Here is a 15440-nt window from a genome sequence, read left to right as displayed (position 1 = left end):
ACAGAGAAGGATCGTACAGCACATCAGGCAGTCAAGCAGCAGTGACAAGTCCCCTCCATCATACACTAATCCCACTGCTACTATAGATAAGTGATGGATAACTGCAGGGGAGCATTTCTTTCAAGGTCAACTAGTTAGTCAGTGAGCTGTCAGAGCCATTAGTCAAGAAACGCCCTTTTTTAATTCAGTGTCAATGGATTTCAAAATAACGTTCTCCACTATCTGTCTGTTGTAGGCTAAATACTAAATGAAAGATATGACAAGGAGGGGAAGCAAGGATGGACAACTTCATATTGGAACGTATCCCATAGACGGAACTGCCCTTTTTACCCGGAGCTGCTCCTCCTCTGCACTGCTCACTCCGTGACGGCACCTGGCAGAGATGTTGTCTGCTATCCGCTTTTATCTTCTACCAATTATCAAACTTTACCTGCTTGGTTTGAAGGTTCTGTTGGTTCAGCTGTTCAGCAGACCTTTCAGGTTGCCAGGTTGGTTCCACTCTCAAGAAGCAACTCCTTAACTAGTGTCACATTCCGTAACGGGACAACCTAATGGTCTTGTGAGTCATGAACGTTGATACTTATGTACTAGCTATGTTACATTAATAACATACACAGTTCATTGGTACATTTATCTAGAAGCTATTTCTATCTCGCTTCGGGCTTTCACCCGTTGTGTAGTAACGTTAATGTAATGCTAGCTATGTGAACGTTAGCTAACGCTAGTTGGAGAGAAGTGTGAAAGTCGAAACTTGAGTGAACGAAAGTGTTGTCTTGTGTATTATAATTGCCGAATTCACCAGAAGAGCTTAACGGTTCATCCCCTCCTCAAAGTGTGCTCTGGAAAGCAGTAAAATATAACGCCAATTATTGTAGGTTTAAATGTCCACTTTTTATAACGCAATTTGGTAAACGGATTCAGAACGTGTGTTGGCTACAGGTCAATGAAGGCACTTGACTGAGAGTACAACCGACCATTAATGAGCATTAATTACAGCACATTGCTAAAATAACTCAGAATTGTGCTCCAGTTGTGCACTCAATAGATACTGTTGCAGGAGTTATATCAGTACATGGATTTTATATGAATATTCAGGTAAACTATTTTGTGTTGATGTTGTAATTGGAGGTTTCTTAATTAACGCTAGGTCAGCAGTCAGACATGCATTACAAAGCACTTGTGTTTAATTGACATTAATTGCTATTAACTGTGGTGCAAAATTGACTTATATAAAACCTTGATACACTCAGTTATCCATGTTCTTCATTGCACGTGCATAAAAATAAACGAGACAAAACGATCTCCGTTACCTGATGAAGACTAATTCCTGGTTCCATGATTAGGCCTAAAGAAAAAAATAGGAATCAGGCTTAGAAAAACACAAGTGTGTGTGTATTATCCAAACAATAATGTGTCCTCTTTAAAGCTTATTTTAGATAACATTACAAAGGACATATAATGTAAAATAGTTAATACTTTGTAACTCTTATCAGTCAGCCAGTTCATGAATTTGTATGTACTTGACAGGATACAAGCAACACAGTAAAACTGTAAGATAACACATTTTTTAAGAAAGTGAAGAGAAATGGTTATACAGTACCATAGAATGTAACAACCCAGATAAAGTCCATCTGAGTTTCACAGACCATCTACAGGTCTTACTACAAGGACTTCTCATGTCTTGAAATTGCGGCCCGACTTGAAGCAGCTTCCTTATCAAATGACATTCTCCCTGATATCTGCGTGTCCTCTTCTGCCTCTGCCAGTGATGCCCAGACAAGATGGCAAGGTTGCCATAGTGACAGGAGGAGGCAGGGGAATCGGCTTTGAGGTAGTCCGCTACATGGCCATGCTGGGGGCGCATGTTATCATAGGTACAGTATCAAGCACCGCAACACTGACATGCATGTTGTATAAAGGTTGGCTTCCACCTGTTTGCATGCAAATATACAACAACCTCAACAATAATAATTATAGTAATAATCTTCATATTTGTAGTGCCTTTCAAAATTACAATGTGCAATTTCACACAGTAAGCTGGACGCTGTGATAATTGAAGTGATTATTTTGAATTTGTATCACATGAAAATGAAATTATCACCATAAAGGGCAAATTATTACCCGGTCAGAATCACCTGTGCTGAGCTGCAAATCAGACAAAGCAATCTGTCGCGAAACTGATGGCAGAAATGAGGCTTGTCTCATCACAGATAATGGTGCCTCAATCACTGCTAAACAGGCTGAGATTAGTTTTGCCCTGTTGTGCAGCAGTAATATAGGGAGAGGTGAAAAGACTTTTCAGACTGAGTAGAGGACAGCTAACTGATAGTATCACTTTTAGAAGGTTACACAAAAGTATGATAATGAATAAAGGGATTTCTTTTCTTGTTAGGTAACATTACCCTATTGGTTAGGTGACAGGGTGGTGGTGGCCTGGTGGTCTCGTGGTACGGTTTCCAAATACAACACCAGATGGTTGTGCGTTCAAGACCAGGGCTGCCACCATTGTACCCCTGAGCAAGGCACTTAACCTCACGTTGCTCCCGGGGGACTGTCCCTGTCCGCTGAATGACCTGTAATGGGATGTAATTACGACAACTTTAGGAGAGCAATGAGCAATCATTATTGAATTAAAATTCTAATTAATTCCATACACTGATCCCGATTTCACAGGATACTCTACAAAACTGGCTGTGGATGGGTTTCACTATTTCTTTGTAAATTATTATTACACTATTTTCTACCTAGAAACAGATGCCAGTGAGGTCTGTGGAAATCTTAAATGTTAGATATCTCACTTTCTGGATGATGAAAATACAAACTATCTGCATGGCTGAAATCCAAAAGAGTTAAGTGGGAAAACACACAAGGGATCTTTCTTTATCTCAGGATTCTATTCTAAAATCGATTCTGGATTCAGTACATAGGGGTGCTAATCTTTAGGATCTACTCCGGTCCGCTGTGCACTAAGAAAGGCAAATTATGGCATGAAAGTTTTTATATTGAAACAAGTGTAACACGCAAAGGCAAACCTAAGACAAAAGGTAACATTTATTAATGCCTTTTATTAAATTAACACTTTTTCCCAAATAGTTTTTTGTACTTCTCAACTCTCAGTGACTTCAAGAATAACACGTTTAAGTTATCTGAAAAATAAAAGTGCTGCCTGTTACATAAACAAAAGTGGTCGGCTTAGGCTAGCTGCTTCTTTATTGGCAATTAAAAAAATAAATGGTACACAAAATAAAAAATTCATTCATTCATTCTTGACACAACTTTGACTTGGAGTACGATTACAGTCCATCAGTAGCAATATTTAGGTTATTTTGTAGAAAAACACATTTATTTTGAAAATTGGCCATCTCTAGAAAACACAGTAAATCTCTTCGCTGAAAAGAGTGGGATCCATATTGGTTGGGTTACTGAGATACTTGGCTACAGATGTATGTTCTCATAATAAAGTAAAGTTTATAGTACCGTCAACAAAACCACGGTCCTGCAGTGCCAATCATATTAAAGACATTCTCTCTGTTCCTCTTAAAAAGTCCTAAATTAGTATCAGACGGTCAACAACACATTCAGATGCCACAGATGAAACACTAAAGTTTCAGATTAACATCAAACTGTTTGTTTTCATCATTAGAAATAATGTGCGATGATGTAAAGACTTTTTGAGCTCTGCTGGGATTAAAAGGCTGTTGGCAAACCGAGTGTTAAATGCAAATTTAGGATTATCAGAGGCTTTTTTTCTTGCATAAAACAAGGTCTGGTATTGTTTCATTAATTATTTAGTAATATCTACTGTTGGCAGATAAATGCAGTACAACCAAGTCTTATGAAGGAAGTGGCTGCTTCATGCCATGGCTTCCTTTAGTATCTATGTGAAACTCCCATCATTTGACTGTGCACAGATGCAAATGCATGCAAAAAAAACCAAACTGAGGACATTAATGACCTGTTAAAGGAACTGTGTAAATAGTTAAAATAACACAATATCAGAATTTATAGCTGCAACCATCAAAAGTTTGATACGGAAAACAGATAAAACCAAGAGCGTGTGTGTGTGTACTGTATATAGAGTCAACTGAAGGAACTTTCATTGCCCATTTATCTATCTATATATCTCCGTTCCTTCCTTGAAGTGCCATCAAGTAGTGACTTACCAAGGTGATATACTACATCTACTCACTCATCCTGTATCCCTGGAGCCACTTGCTAAAATATGTTGATCACTCCACCTCTGAAGTCTTCCCTGTCTTTTTCCTTAATGTTGTGCAGTTCAAGGCTGTGATTAACGGTTCAACTCCTTCACACACTTCAGTATTGTGTTGAGCCCCCTGACTCTCGGTTTGGAAGTGAATCGTTTGGTGCACATTATTGAATCTGTAAACAGGCTTCTTCTTCACCAAAGAACATGTTTTTCTCTTGTATCTGTGCTCGCTGTTGTGTTGATGATTGTCACAGTCTCTTGCTGTAACAGAGTTTTGTATTCTGGGTGTTGTAGTCTGTTAGCGATGGTAAAGAGGTTTCCCTGGAGCAACTCACGACACGTTAAGTTATAGGGGGTGTGCACATTGGATCCTCTGCAACCTATGGTTACACATAAATACCTTTTATAACCTGAAGTTCCTGATTATCCAAAACTGACACAGTTTTATGCTTGGACGTCTACAGTCATAAGCAAGTCACGAAATATGCGCCACTTGGACTCTCTCAGCTTCGCAGATGCAGACAGTATAATCTGGCCTACAGAAACCAAGACTTTTTTGCTTTTTCAGACACCTTTCTGATTGTGATGTGCTTTTTTGCATTTCACACCTCTATTAATTACTAGATGACAGGAAACAAGGGCAGAGTTGCAATGACATGCAACAAAGATCCCCAACCGGGGACTTTACAATTTACCCTAACCCCTAGGTCACAAGGGCGCGCCAAGTGTGTGATTTTGCACAAATGTAAGTGTGAATAAATGACAAAAAAAAACAAACAAACAAATAGTGATTTGTCAAGCAAAACAGCTGCACAGCAACCATTCTGTTTCTGATCTGTAGTAGAGACAGGCTTTATCATAAACTGCTCCACAGCTTCTGAAGCTGTAAATATTCTGATCGGTTACATCTGTAGTTTTCTCTGTGGTAGAGACCGGGGAGTGGAAGGACGGCATCCTGTTTAATTGTATTGTTGTGCTTTGTTCTTTTGTCTGGAGGGTTTTGCTGGGGATTTAGGTTTTGAGGAAGTGCATTTTCCTTTTCATCTATGATTTCTCCCAGCCACACTCTGCAACTTGCAGCTGAGCTAACTGCCATTAGCATCTCCTCAAATGTACACTCCCGTGGGGTTTGATGTCAATTCTGCGGCTCCCATTAAACTAACAGAATCAAGTTTTGCTCTTTATTCTCAGTTTGTAGTCTACAGTTACTGCGTTTGTTTTCAACTTAAGTCAACCATCAGAATAAACCACAGACCTCTCTCTGGAAGACTTGTAGATATATTTGTTGAGTATTTTACTTGTAACATTCTGAAGAAATACCACCTGATTAAAAGAATACAGAGAAGTTTCAGGTTAAAGGGCTCAGGTGAAAGCACCATGCACAGTAAACTCTTAATTGGTCAAACAACCTTTATATTTTCAATTTCTTTGAGCATGACATAATGGCCTCAACTAATGATTTTCTTCTGTATTATTTCCCCCAAAGATAAGACAGTAGTGCGTTGAGGCATACATTGTCAACACAGAAGAATAAACAGTATATAAATCCTAAGCAGATTCACGCAACTCAATGCAACTGCAATACAGTCGAACTATTTTTGACATTATCCACACATGTATTTAAAGAAATTGATTGCATGGTGTATGATAAAAGCTTTCACACCACTGCACAAAACACTAAAATGGAAACTGAATTTTTCTTTTTTGAATATTTATTATAAGTTTTGAAGTGTTAGTCTGGCATAACAAGCAATTTGATGACATCACCTTGTGCATAAAAAAACGGCTGATCATTTAAAACTCTTTTCTGATATTTAATCATTTAATTCAATCAATTGAGGAAATAATCAGCTGAACGGCGTACGTAACGTAGTCTGGTAATAATATGTATATCTGTATATACTGTAGTTGCTTGACTGCATAGAGTCAGTATGAGAGAGGAGTATGAGGAGGAGACGTGGTGCTACGCATTCCAATTAGACCACAGCCACAATAAATAGCAGACATTTGGGGTGACAAAGAAGATAACTGACAAGGACCAATTCAAATCTTGTGATATAACGTGAAATTATTCAATTCTTTGAATCATTTTTCTTCCAAAAAGTGTTTTTTTTTTAAAAAAAGCCCTCTTCCACTGCAGAATTGAAAGACCTCCATGATGCCGTGCACAGAACAGTAATATGTTTCATGCTCTTGGTTTCCAGGGTGAAACTGCGTTTTACATTCAGTTCACGAGCTTCTAAACTTTGAAGTAAACTCTGCTTTACTTAATTTATTCATTGTATATACTGCAAAGTCAATGTCAGAGTATCCTTGCAGATGGTTTGGGTTGAACATAAATAAGAAGGCTTGAGCACTACCTATGATTACACACACAAAATCAAGCCATGACAAACTTGGTGCATGTTGTACAAGCTGTATTGAAGCTGATCCCACAGGAGTTTGAGTGTATCTTCATTTCAAATCTTCTCAACTCTTGAGATAATTCATAAAGTGAGAATATTTATGGTAAAGTGGATCCCTCTCTGGTAATGGAGTGGATGCATATTTCAGGTGGAGTGGTAGCATAGTGCTTTGTGTGAGGAGAGTTTCTGGTTTGAGCCTCTGCACCGTCAAATACCAGTCGGATATTAACAAGGGTGCAACTGTGCTTGAAGTGTTTTTGAGTAGATTTTGAATTAAAATGGTGCCTTTTGAAATGTTTTTAAGATAAGATAACACAATATAAATGTATTTGTGTTGGAGAATGAAGTCTTTGCAGCTGCAAACTATGAATGGAATGGTATGAATAGAAAGAATGATATGAATTACAGCATGCATGTTGTGCAAAGCAGCACCAGTAGATCCTTCCAAGAAAAATAATGAAAATAAATGAATGAAAAACGTGTAAAATGTCAAACTGTACTCAAATAGCAACATACATGCAGTATGAATGCCTTTCTTTTTGAGTAATTGAATATAATCAGCAAAACTACCATAATGATGTAACAAGGAAACAGGCTACCTTGATGCATCAGCCTTGTCATGGTTTAAAAAGTTACTCATCTTCATTTTAAAACAAGTGATTTACACAAATTTAATTGCACATACAGTTTTTAATTTCCTGACAAAGCACTTTGGTGAGGGACTCTCCTGATGCCAACGACAGAAACAGTTCTTCAGTTTGTGCAGCATAATATCTAAATGCATTACTTTAATCTAAAAAGTGCCATTAAATTAGGTTTGAATAACACATTAAAATGTGGGCTTAATGAATTGGACTCACAAAGGAAATCATCTTTGCTTTTTGAAAATCTACTTTTGCTGTAGCGGAAGAACAAATCTCTGGAGGCCAGATTTGTTACCTGACACTTGATGAAATGTATCGATGAACAGTACGTCACGTTGCTGTGATGAGTGTTTTCCAGTCCCATTAAACCACAAAGTGTACAGATTTCACTTGGACAATGTGCACCTCCTAAGCCAGGTCTTGTATGTGGGGAGAAATTGCCAGCTTCTTACACTGTCCCACACCAAGAATGGACAGCAGGGCACACACACCACCCTCAATAGCGGTAGCCTCTATACAATCGTATGTCACTGGAGAGGCAGCTCAGAATACCATCAGTGCTGCCTGGACGTATGAATACACTTTTAGAAATAGCTCCAACACGTAACTCAGATGTTGCATTTACAGGTTAAGTAAACCAGACTTGTACTTATTACAGGTGTGATATATTTTTCCAAGGTGTACATTAGGACTTTTCTTACTCTGTGTCACGCTTAGTTTATTCAATTGTTCAGCTGCAGTAAGATTATTTAAGTAGAGAGTATTTACCAAAAGCAGAAATGTGTATTTAATGACATGCAGCGACCTCAGTGAATGTTGGTCCATAAGCAGAGAAGCCTGTTGAAGAACGACTCTTTGTCTAAATGTCTTCACTTGTGTGAGATCACTGTGCGTCCATCCTGTTTGTGTGACCTTTTTGAAACGTTAACCAGAAGACCCACATCCTTCAGTCCAGCATGAACCGTGGTGCATTGGGGTAAATGATGCTGTGTCCTTGAAAAGGCCTGCGTGATAATCCATGATTAGTTTGTTTGTGTGTGTGTGTGTGTGTGTGTGTGTGTGTGTGTGTGTGTGTGTGTGTGTGTGTGTGTGTGTGTGTGTGTGTGTGTGTGTGTGTGTGTGTGTGTGTGTGTGTGTGTGTGTGTGTGCGTGCGTACGTGCAGGATATTTTTGTGTATGAGTTTGGGTAAAAAGAGAGTTTGCATATGTGTGTTTATTTATAACGTGTATGTCAGTAAACAGCAAATCTTTGAGAAATGGGAACAAGCTATGTTCGACTAGCTTAATTAACTTATTGTCGGCACTAATTTGTAGGAGGTGAGTTTATGAAGTTTGTGCGTCTGTGAGTCATTCTTTTTTTAAACGGGGGGTCAGGAAATTAGACCCCAGCTCTCAGTTTCTTTCATCTCCATGTGTCTTTCTCATATTTTCAGCCTCTGTTTCCAAATATTATCTCCTCTCTTTCACAGACGCAGGGTTCATCTGTATGCACACATCCTCTGTAAACAGGAACTCCTGCCTGAGTCAGAGAGTCTGTGATTGTTCATCTGGCATCTGAGTGTGTTCAAGATATTAAAATATCTAATGTTAAAGTAATAAACGGGTTGGGTGTTGTCAGGGTTTTATTAATACAGTACACCCATTGTAAGTTTAACTATGTTACTTTACTAGTAGAGTGGAAATCCTGCTTGTCTACCCGACACTAGTTAGTGCTGCTTTGATTGATATTTGGTGCAGTACATGTTTTCTATTTCTTGTCAATAGATGCTATTTGGAGTTCTGTGTGAATGCTCTAGTTTTAAGGACAACAATATTATATATAGCAACCAGGAACACCTTTTATTCACTAGTTTGTGTCTCAATATCTGGTCAGATTCAACAAACAGCTATTTAAAACATGTTGCTCTTTCTGCAGAACGCCAGGCTTGCTTCTTTTCTCCATATCTTATACATAATTGATGGTATAATTAATTGTATTTTGAAAGTAAAGTCTTTGAAATCAGAGTTCTTCCTTAAGGGCTAAAGGGTTGTATCAAGAACTCTTCATTTGAAGAACCCTTCTTGGAAATATGTTTTTACAAGATGAAAGAACACGGGACTGAGAAAAAAAAGGACAATCCATGTTGTTGTCTTTAAAAGCCCCTCAGGGCTTGTCAGACATTGTATTAATCTGTGTTTCTCCTTCTCTTTCAGGCGGGAGGGATGAGCAGGAGGGTCTGGCGGCCGTCAGAAGGATCTGTGAAGAGTACAAAGAGGCCAAAGGTAACATTGCAAACAATGACGGAGAACACATGCACAAACACACACACACACACACACAAACAAATGCATGTGTACTTCTTTTCATATGTCAGTGTTAGAGATAAAGGGCAAAGCTTCGGCAAAGTGTCCCTCAGGCTTGTTTGTACAGTTCTTACTAGGCGCACACACATAATTGCACACTTGCAGGTATACAGTCGTACAGAGACACACAGAGCTTCCACGCTGGCTGTACAATATCAGGAGTGTTGTTGATGCAACGTGAGGAAGAGGAGAATACAAAGGAAAACGCTGTCAGAAGGCGGCGAGGGGAGATAAGTCAAGCGAAATGTGAAAGGGGAGGGGCAGAGGCGGACCTTGAAGGAGCCAGAGGGGAGGAGAACATGACAAATGGGCAAATATAGGAAAATAAGACGAGGTGGAGGGAAAATGGAAGTGCAGAGGAGGTGATGGTGATGAGAAGAGACAAACGATAGCAGTGCAGAGATTTATTACTCCATTGACTAACGCTTACAGTGTTCTCTATAAACTCCCATGTTGAGAAATTGCTTCGGCTGACCTTCTCAGCGCCATAAATTCCACCATAGTCTCATGGCTAAGGAGACTCATAAGTTTACCATCAGCCTTGAGTCTTTATCACGTTGCATGTTGGGAAGGCACGCAATGTAGGGGATACAAGTGAAAAGTTGCCAGAAAAATAAACAATTTTTAAAGGATTTTTTCAAGTACAAATACAAAACAATCTACTTTACTTGAAGATAAACTGAAATTAGAGTTCTCTTCCCTTTGGCATACATACACATATCTTTCCCTTTTTAGAAGAGTATACAACCGTGGTCAGACATATTTATAGAAATAGCGTCTAAACCCTGAGCCTCAGTTGTTCCATAACGGGCCTCTTACACATAGCCTGGAGAGCAATAGACTGCTACACACTGTGAATGGGACCAAGCGTTACAGCACGTTTCGCCCGCTGAGTTACAGAGATTTAAAAGGTACCCAGCGGTGCTACGGAGGAAAGTCCACTTTAAGCAAAAGATGCTCCAAACAATAACCAGACGAGAGCCAAATAACCTATTTTAGCACTGACAAAGGACCAGACTATCAGGAATGCGTAATTGATATACCCAAGCTTACAATACAGTCGTTGGTTCAACCTGTCTTACTGTTTAGTTCTGCCCTAATTTGGTTTTGGTGTGTATTTGATATCTTCCTCTCCTAAATACACAATTTCCTTCTCTTGTGATTGAAAATGAATCAAATGTTACATCACTAGAGGAAGGAAGGATCATTAACTGAGTCTTCAAATTTTGCTTTGCTGAATCAGGAATTAAAAACAAATGAACTCCTGACCTCCAACCTTGTGATTAAAGCAAATATCATCCTACAAAAAACAGGGTTTTGTGATGCAAATTGATCATAACCAGATCATTTCAAAAGATAAAGACAATCATATCACATGTTAAGCATTAACTTACCACTGAAGGTTTCCCACTCATTTATTGAATACATGTATGTGAAGTTAAATTCACTGAGTAAAACACTGATCATCAGATTATAGCAAACCTGCTGTAACGGTGTCGGTTAGTACTTTGTGCTCACTGGTGGAGCTGGCTACAAGTTGTAGTGAATCAATCAAGCTGCCTATTGGAAAACAAGCCGTGGTTTGTCTTGCTTGGACTTGCAGTGCAGAGCAGCAGAAAGCCGTCTGGCTGGGTCCCTGCTTGTGTGTAAGTGGCTGTCAGGTACAGAGACAGCGGCCATGTAGCTTGTGTCATTGAAGTCGATTTCCCTGCACAGGGCCGTGGTGGAATTGATTACTTCTTTTGTAATTGGCAGGCACTGAGGCATAGGGGACAAGGGGGGTGTCTGTAGCCAGATGCTTGTGCACTGAATGAGAATGTGTTGAATGTGTGTGTGTGTGTGTGTGTTTGAATGAGATGGTAATGGATTCTCATTAGTATGTGAGGCAGGCACTTTAAACATCTCTGTCCTTACGCCCTTTGGCATCCTTCCTAGTGCTTGCACATTTGTCTGTTATGAGAAATGAGAGAGAGCTCATGATAAACATGTCGCCTGCAGAGGTGGTTCTCAAACTGGGAACCTGTGGACAACTGTAGAGGTTTTTTAGAGGATTTCAAAGTGTCACCAATGACAAAGAATGTCATTTCACTAGAAAGCTTCTTGATATTTTTTATAGAATATAAATTATAGTGTTCATTGGAGTCACTTTGAACACTATTAAAGGAACATTCTGGTATTTTTCAAACTTGGTCTTATGCTGCCTTCAAATGGAACTTGTTAGCTTGTGGTTACGACACGGGAAGTTATGTACACAATATGCTCGGCGTTCAAGTGCTTAAGTCATGAAAACACCGCTTAGCAACGATAATTTTAACGTAACTGTCACCGAGGCTGACAATTTAGTGTAATGCAGAAAAAGCGAAGACATAATGAGAGAGGAAAAAGATGAGGCCGTTAGGAATATCCACATTTTCCTGAGACATATCCAAAAATAATGAAGAAAAGCTGTATATAACTAAAATAAAAATATATTTACTTATTATGCACCGACAAATTACTTCCATACCCTCCGCCATTTCTATTAACACCAGCAAACATGTCACAACTCGTGAATTCTGAGATTTAAAAAAATGTCCACTTACGAATGAAAACCATATTAGGGTCACTTGAACTTTTCAATATTCTCATAATTCTGACGCATCGTAACGGCCATGCTAATTTTGCCACTTCCATTGTAGAGATTCAGGAAATGCAATTACGGCAAGACAACGTATATCGGCTGGATGGGGGTTTCTTATCTCTACGTCTAACCAAAGGAAAGCACTGAAATTAGCCCCCTGAACTATCTATTGTAGCTGCAAAGAGATCTACTTCTGAGTTAACAGTTTAGCATAGCTACTCACAATGCAGTAGTATAAAGGAGACGGGGTCTCCAGGGAATCAGGTGGTTAGAGCTGGCTGAATATGTGGAAACAGACTTTCCCAGTTATGTTGATTTATTTAGGCTGTGGTCTGTAACAATGATACACACAAAGGAAATTATATTATTACAACAAACAATTAAAATACAATTAACTTTACACAATTAAGTAAATACTCATATGCAGATAAAGACCATCATTTCAAATCAAAATGTATCAAAACCAATTTTCGGCTAGCATACTGCCCCCCAAGAGGCCTTTAAGATAGAGACACTTCTGGCAGAGATGTAAAGTATGTGCAAAGTTACCAAATAATCCCACTACTACTACTACTACTACTACTACTACTACTACTACTACTACTACTACTACTACTACTACTACTACTACTACTACTACTACTACTACTACTACTACTACTACTACTACTACTACTACTACTACTACTACTACTACTACTACTACTACTACTACTACTACTATTACTACTACTACTACCTGGTTTGCAGTTATAAATATTAACACATTCACCTTTAATCATTTACGCAGCGCATTAAACAAACGAAATTGAAAGTAAACTCATGTTGCCGCCTCGTTAACACAGCAGCTTTGATGACGTCACTTAGATGAGGCAAAGTACATTCATCAGGATTAAAGAAATGAAACTTATAATGCAATAAACGGGCACACCGATTACACAAACATGTGGGCTTTCTAACAAGTAGCAATATTACAGGCATTTGTGTTGTTGTGCAATTCTTAGCACATGTATGTATGGATATACTGTATTTATGTCTTTTTATATGTAAATGTGTTTTTATATCATTCAGTATCAAAGATCCTGTCCCTGGAAAACCCTGAGTACAATCCTGTGGAAATTTGCTAATGACTTTAGACTGCAAGTGGGCTTTAGTCAATGAGGCTTAAAGCTTTTTATTTTTAATCATAATCATAAACACACACACACACACACACACACACACACACACACACACACACACACACACACACTGGGTATTTCTGTATTTTTGCCACAGGCTGTGCTATCTGTCCACTAACTTTAGTCACGGTGCACTTGGAAGTAACACTTTGTGCCTCAAACCATGAGCCTACATTAACACTGTGAAGCAAGACAACCTGTGTGTGTGTGTGTGTGTGTGTGTGTGTGTGTGTGTGTGTGTGTGTGTGTTTGTCTTCCTCTCGCTTAGATAACCCAGCTGCTACCTTCCTACAAAAACTCTTATCATTTTACCTAAGCTCTTTCACTCCAATACATATAACTTTAGTCACCTTTGTTTTTATTCATTTAATTTATTAAACTTATTGAACCATCCATTTCTAAGTTGAAAATGTATAAAAGACTGACCCTGTTTCATAAAGTGTTGCAAATGTTGTGTGTATTACTTCTGAGTGATTGTGTGTGTTTATATTAGTGCTATATTATTTGTGTGTAAAATAACCTTACTATATACGCAGATTTAGATTTACAGCTGTCTTGACTTTATTATCACTTTAACACTACATGCTGGAATTGACTGGGGCACCAGCCTCCTCTCTCCCACATCAGCTGAATGAAAAGGTCTTCGGAGGAGCTTACACTGGCAATATGCCCAGGCTTCATATTCTTAGATATCACTGCTGTTTATCAGGAAGTTCAAAGTGAAACTATTTATACTTCCTTGTCACTTCATAAGATGTTGTTTTAGTCCATTCATCCTTGTGCATATCACTATGTTTGGAGTATTGTATAGAGGTGAAAAGCTATAGCAGGATGTGATGCCAGGAAATTACTACTGGCTTCAGATTCAGGTTAAATTAGGATTTGACAATCATGTTTTACAGTGTTGTGTTTACAGCAAAATTAATAAAACTGATCATCCAAACACATCTGAAGATTTTCAGTCACATTTGACCACATTAAGAATTTCGCCTTTTGGCGGCGATGCATATAAATATAGGTTTTAGGTGTAATCCAGCTCAATCATATCTACTGTAGTCACAATCAGGGCGCTAGATGCATGTTAACACCAGGTGGAAAGAGAGGATTTCATGGTAAGAGAAGAAGGCAGGCCTCCCTCATCATTTTCTTTTTTAAGTTATTTCTTTTTGCAAAGAAACACTAAATAGAGCAGACGAAGACGGTACAGGATGAAGGCCAGACATTGAACTCTTGTACTTGATGTTAGTATGAGACATGGGCATTAGCCGACTTACATATTAATTACCTGCTGTTCATTTTTTTAGTGTAGCAGGGCACCAGGGCATGGAAAAGTAAGATTTGACAGAGTTAACTGTTGCATGCTGAAGCCTAGCACCAGGCCGGATGAAACAGGAATTAACTATAAATATTTAGTTAAAGAAAGATTCTACTTTAAAAGCTGTTCAGTGACTTTCCATTGCATTTTTCAGGCTCAAACATTAGTGCACACACTGTAAAAATGGAGCGCTTGCTTCTTATTATGAAACACTTATTGTCTTAATAATTAATAAACACATGTAGTTTTAGTTTTATTATTTGTTTGACCACCTTTACTATCTCTTCTGTCGTTAGAGCAGGGGTCTCAGACTCGCGGCCAATTGCGGCCCGCTGGACGTTATTTTGTGGCCCCCTACTTGACGCTTGAAGTTTAGTGTTAGTGCGGCCCGCTGCGTTTTTCTCACATGCACCTTTTTGCCGAGTCGTTGCACGAGTCGTTGCACGAGTCGTTGCAAGAGTGTCGTTGCACGCGTCGTTGCCTTGGCCGTTTTATATTTGTTTTAATCACTTATAGGCTACCATAGCTCAGGCTCGTGACGGCAACGTTTTTTTTTTGTCACCCAGCCCGTCATGTCTTTCTCAAAACCTGCCGTGAAGAGAAAGGTTGGCGACGAGCACAGACAATTTCAGGAAAAGTGGGAGACGGAATATTTTTTTGTTGAGCACAGGGGCACCCCGACGTGTCTTATATGCACAGAGAAAGTTGCGGTGCACAAGGAA

The 15440-nt window shown here is 38.9% G+C and overlaps 1 protein-coding gene across 3 annotated transcripts in view; it reads left to right on the top strand.

The window, feature by feature from the left end:
* Window positions 1-15440, top strand: part of LOC115026273 (dehydrogenase/reductase SDR family member on chromosome X) — a 44129-nt gene that overhangs the window by 10836 nt on the left and 17853 nt on the right. The window contains exons 1-3 of one of the 3 annotated variants that reach the window (XM_029459028.1): window positions 370-488; window positions 1767-1874; window positions 9453-9521. In XM_029459028.1, coding sequence (XP_029314888.1) covers window positions 383-488; window positions 1767-1874; window positions 9453-9521 — 283 coding nt within the window. In that variant the 5' untranslated portion in view covers window positions 370-382. Of the gene's footprint in view, window positions 1-369; window positions 489-1766; window positions 1875-9452; window positions 9522-15440 lie in introns of those variants that run through there. The other 2 variants (XM_029459029.1, XM_029459030.1) reach the window with 2 other exon arrangements.

This window comes from Cottoperca gobio, chromosome 21 (genome assembly GCF_900634415.1).
Source record: "Cottoperca gobio chromosome 21, fCotGob3.1, whole genome shotgun sequence".
Classification (NCBI taxonomy): Eukaryota; Metazoa; Chordata; class Actinopteri; order Perciformes; family Bovichtidae; genus Cottoperca; species Cottoperca gobio.
The sequence above is the reverse complement of the archived record's forward strand: the minus strand, read 5'-3'. Positions and strand labels throughout refer to the sequence as shown.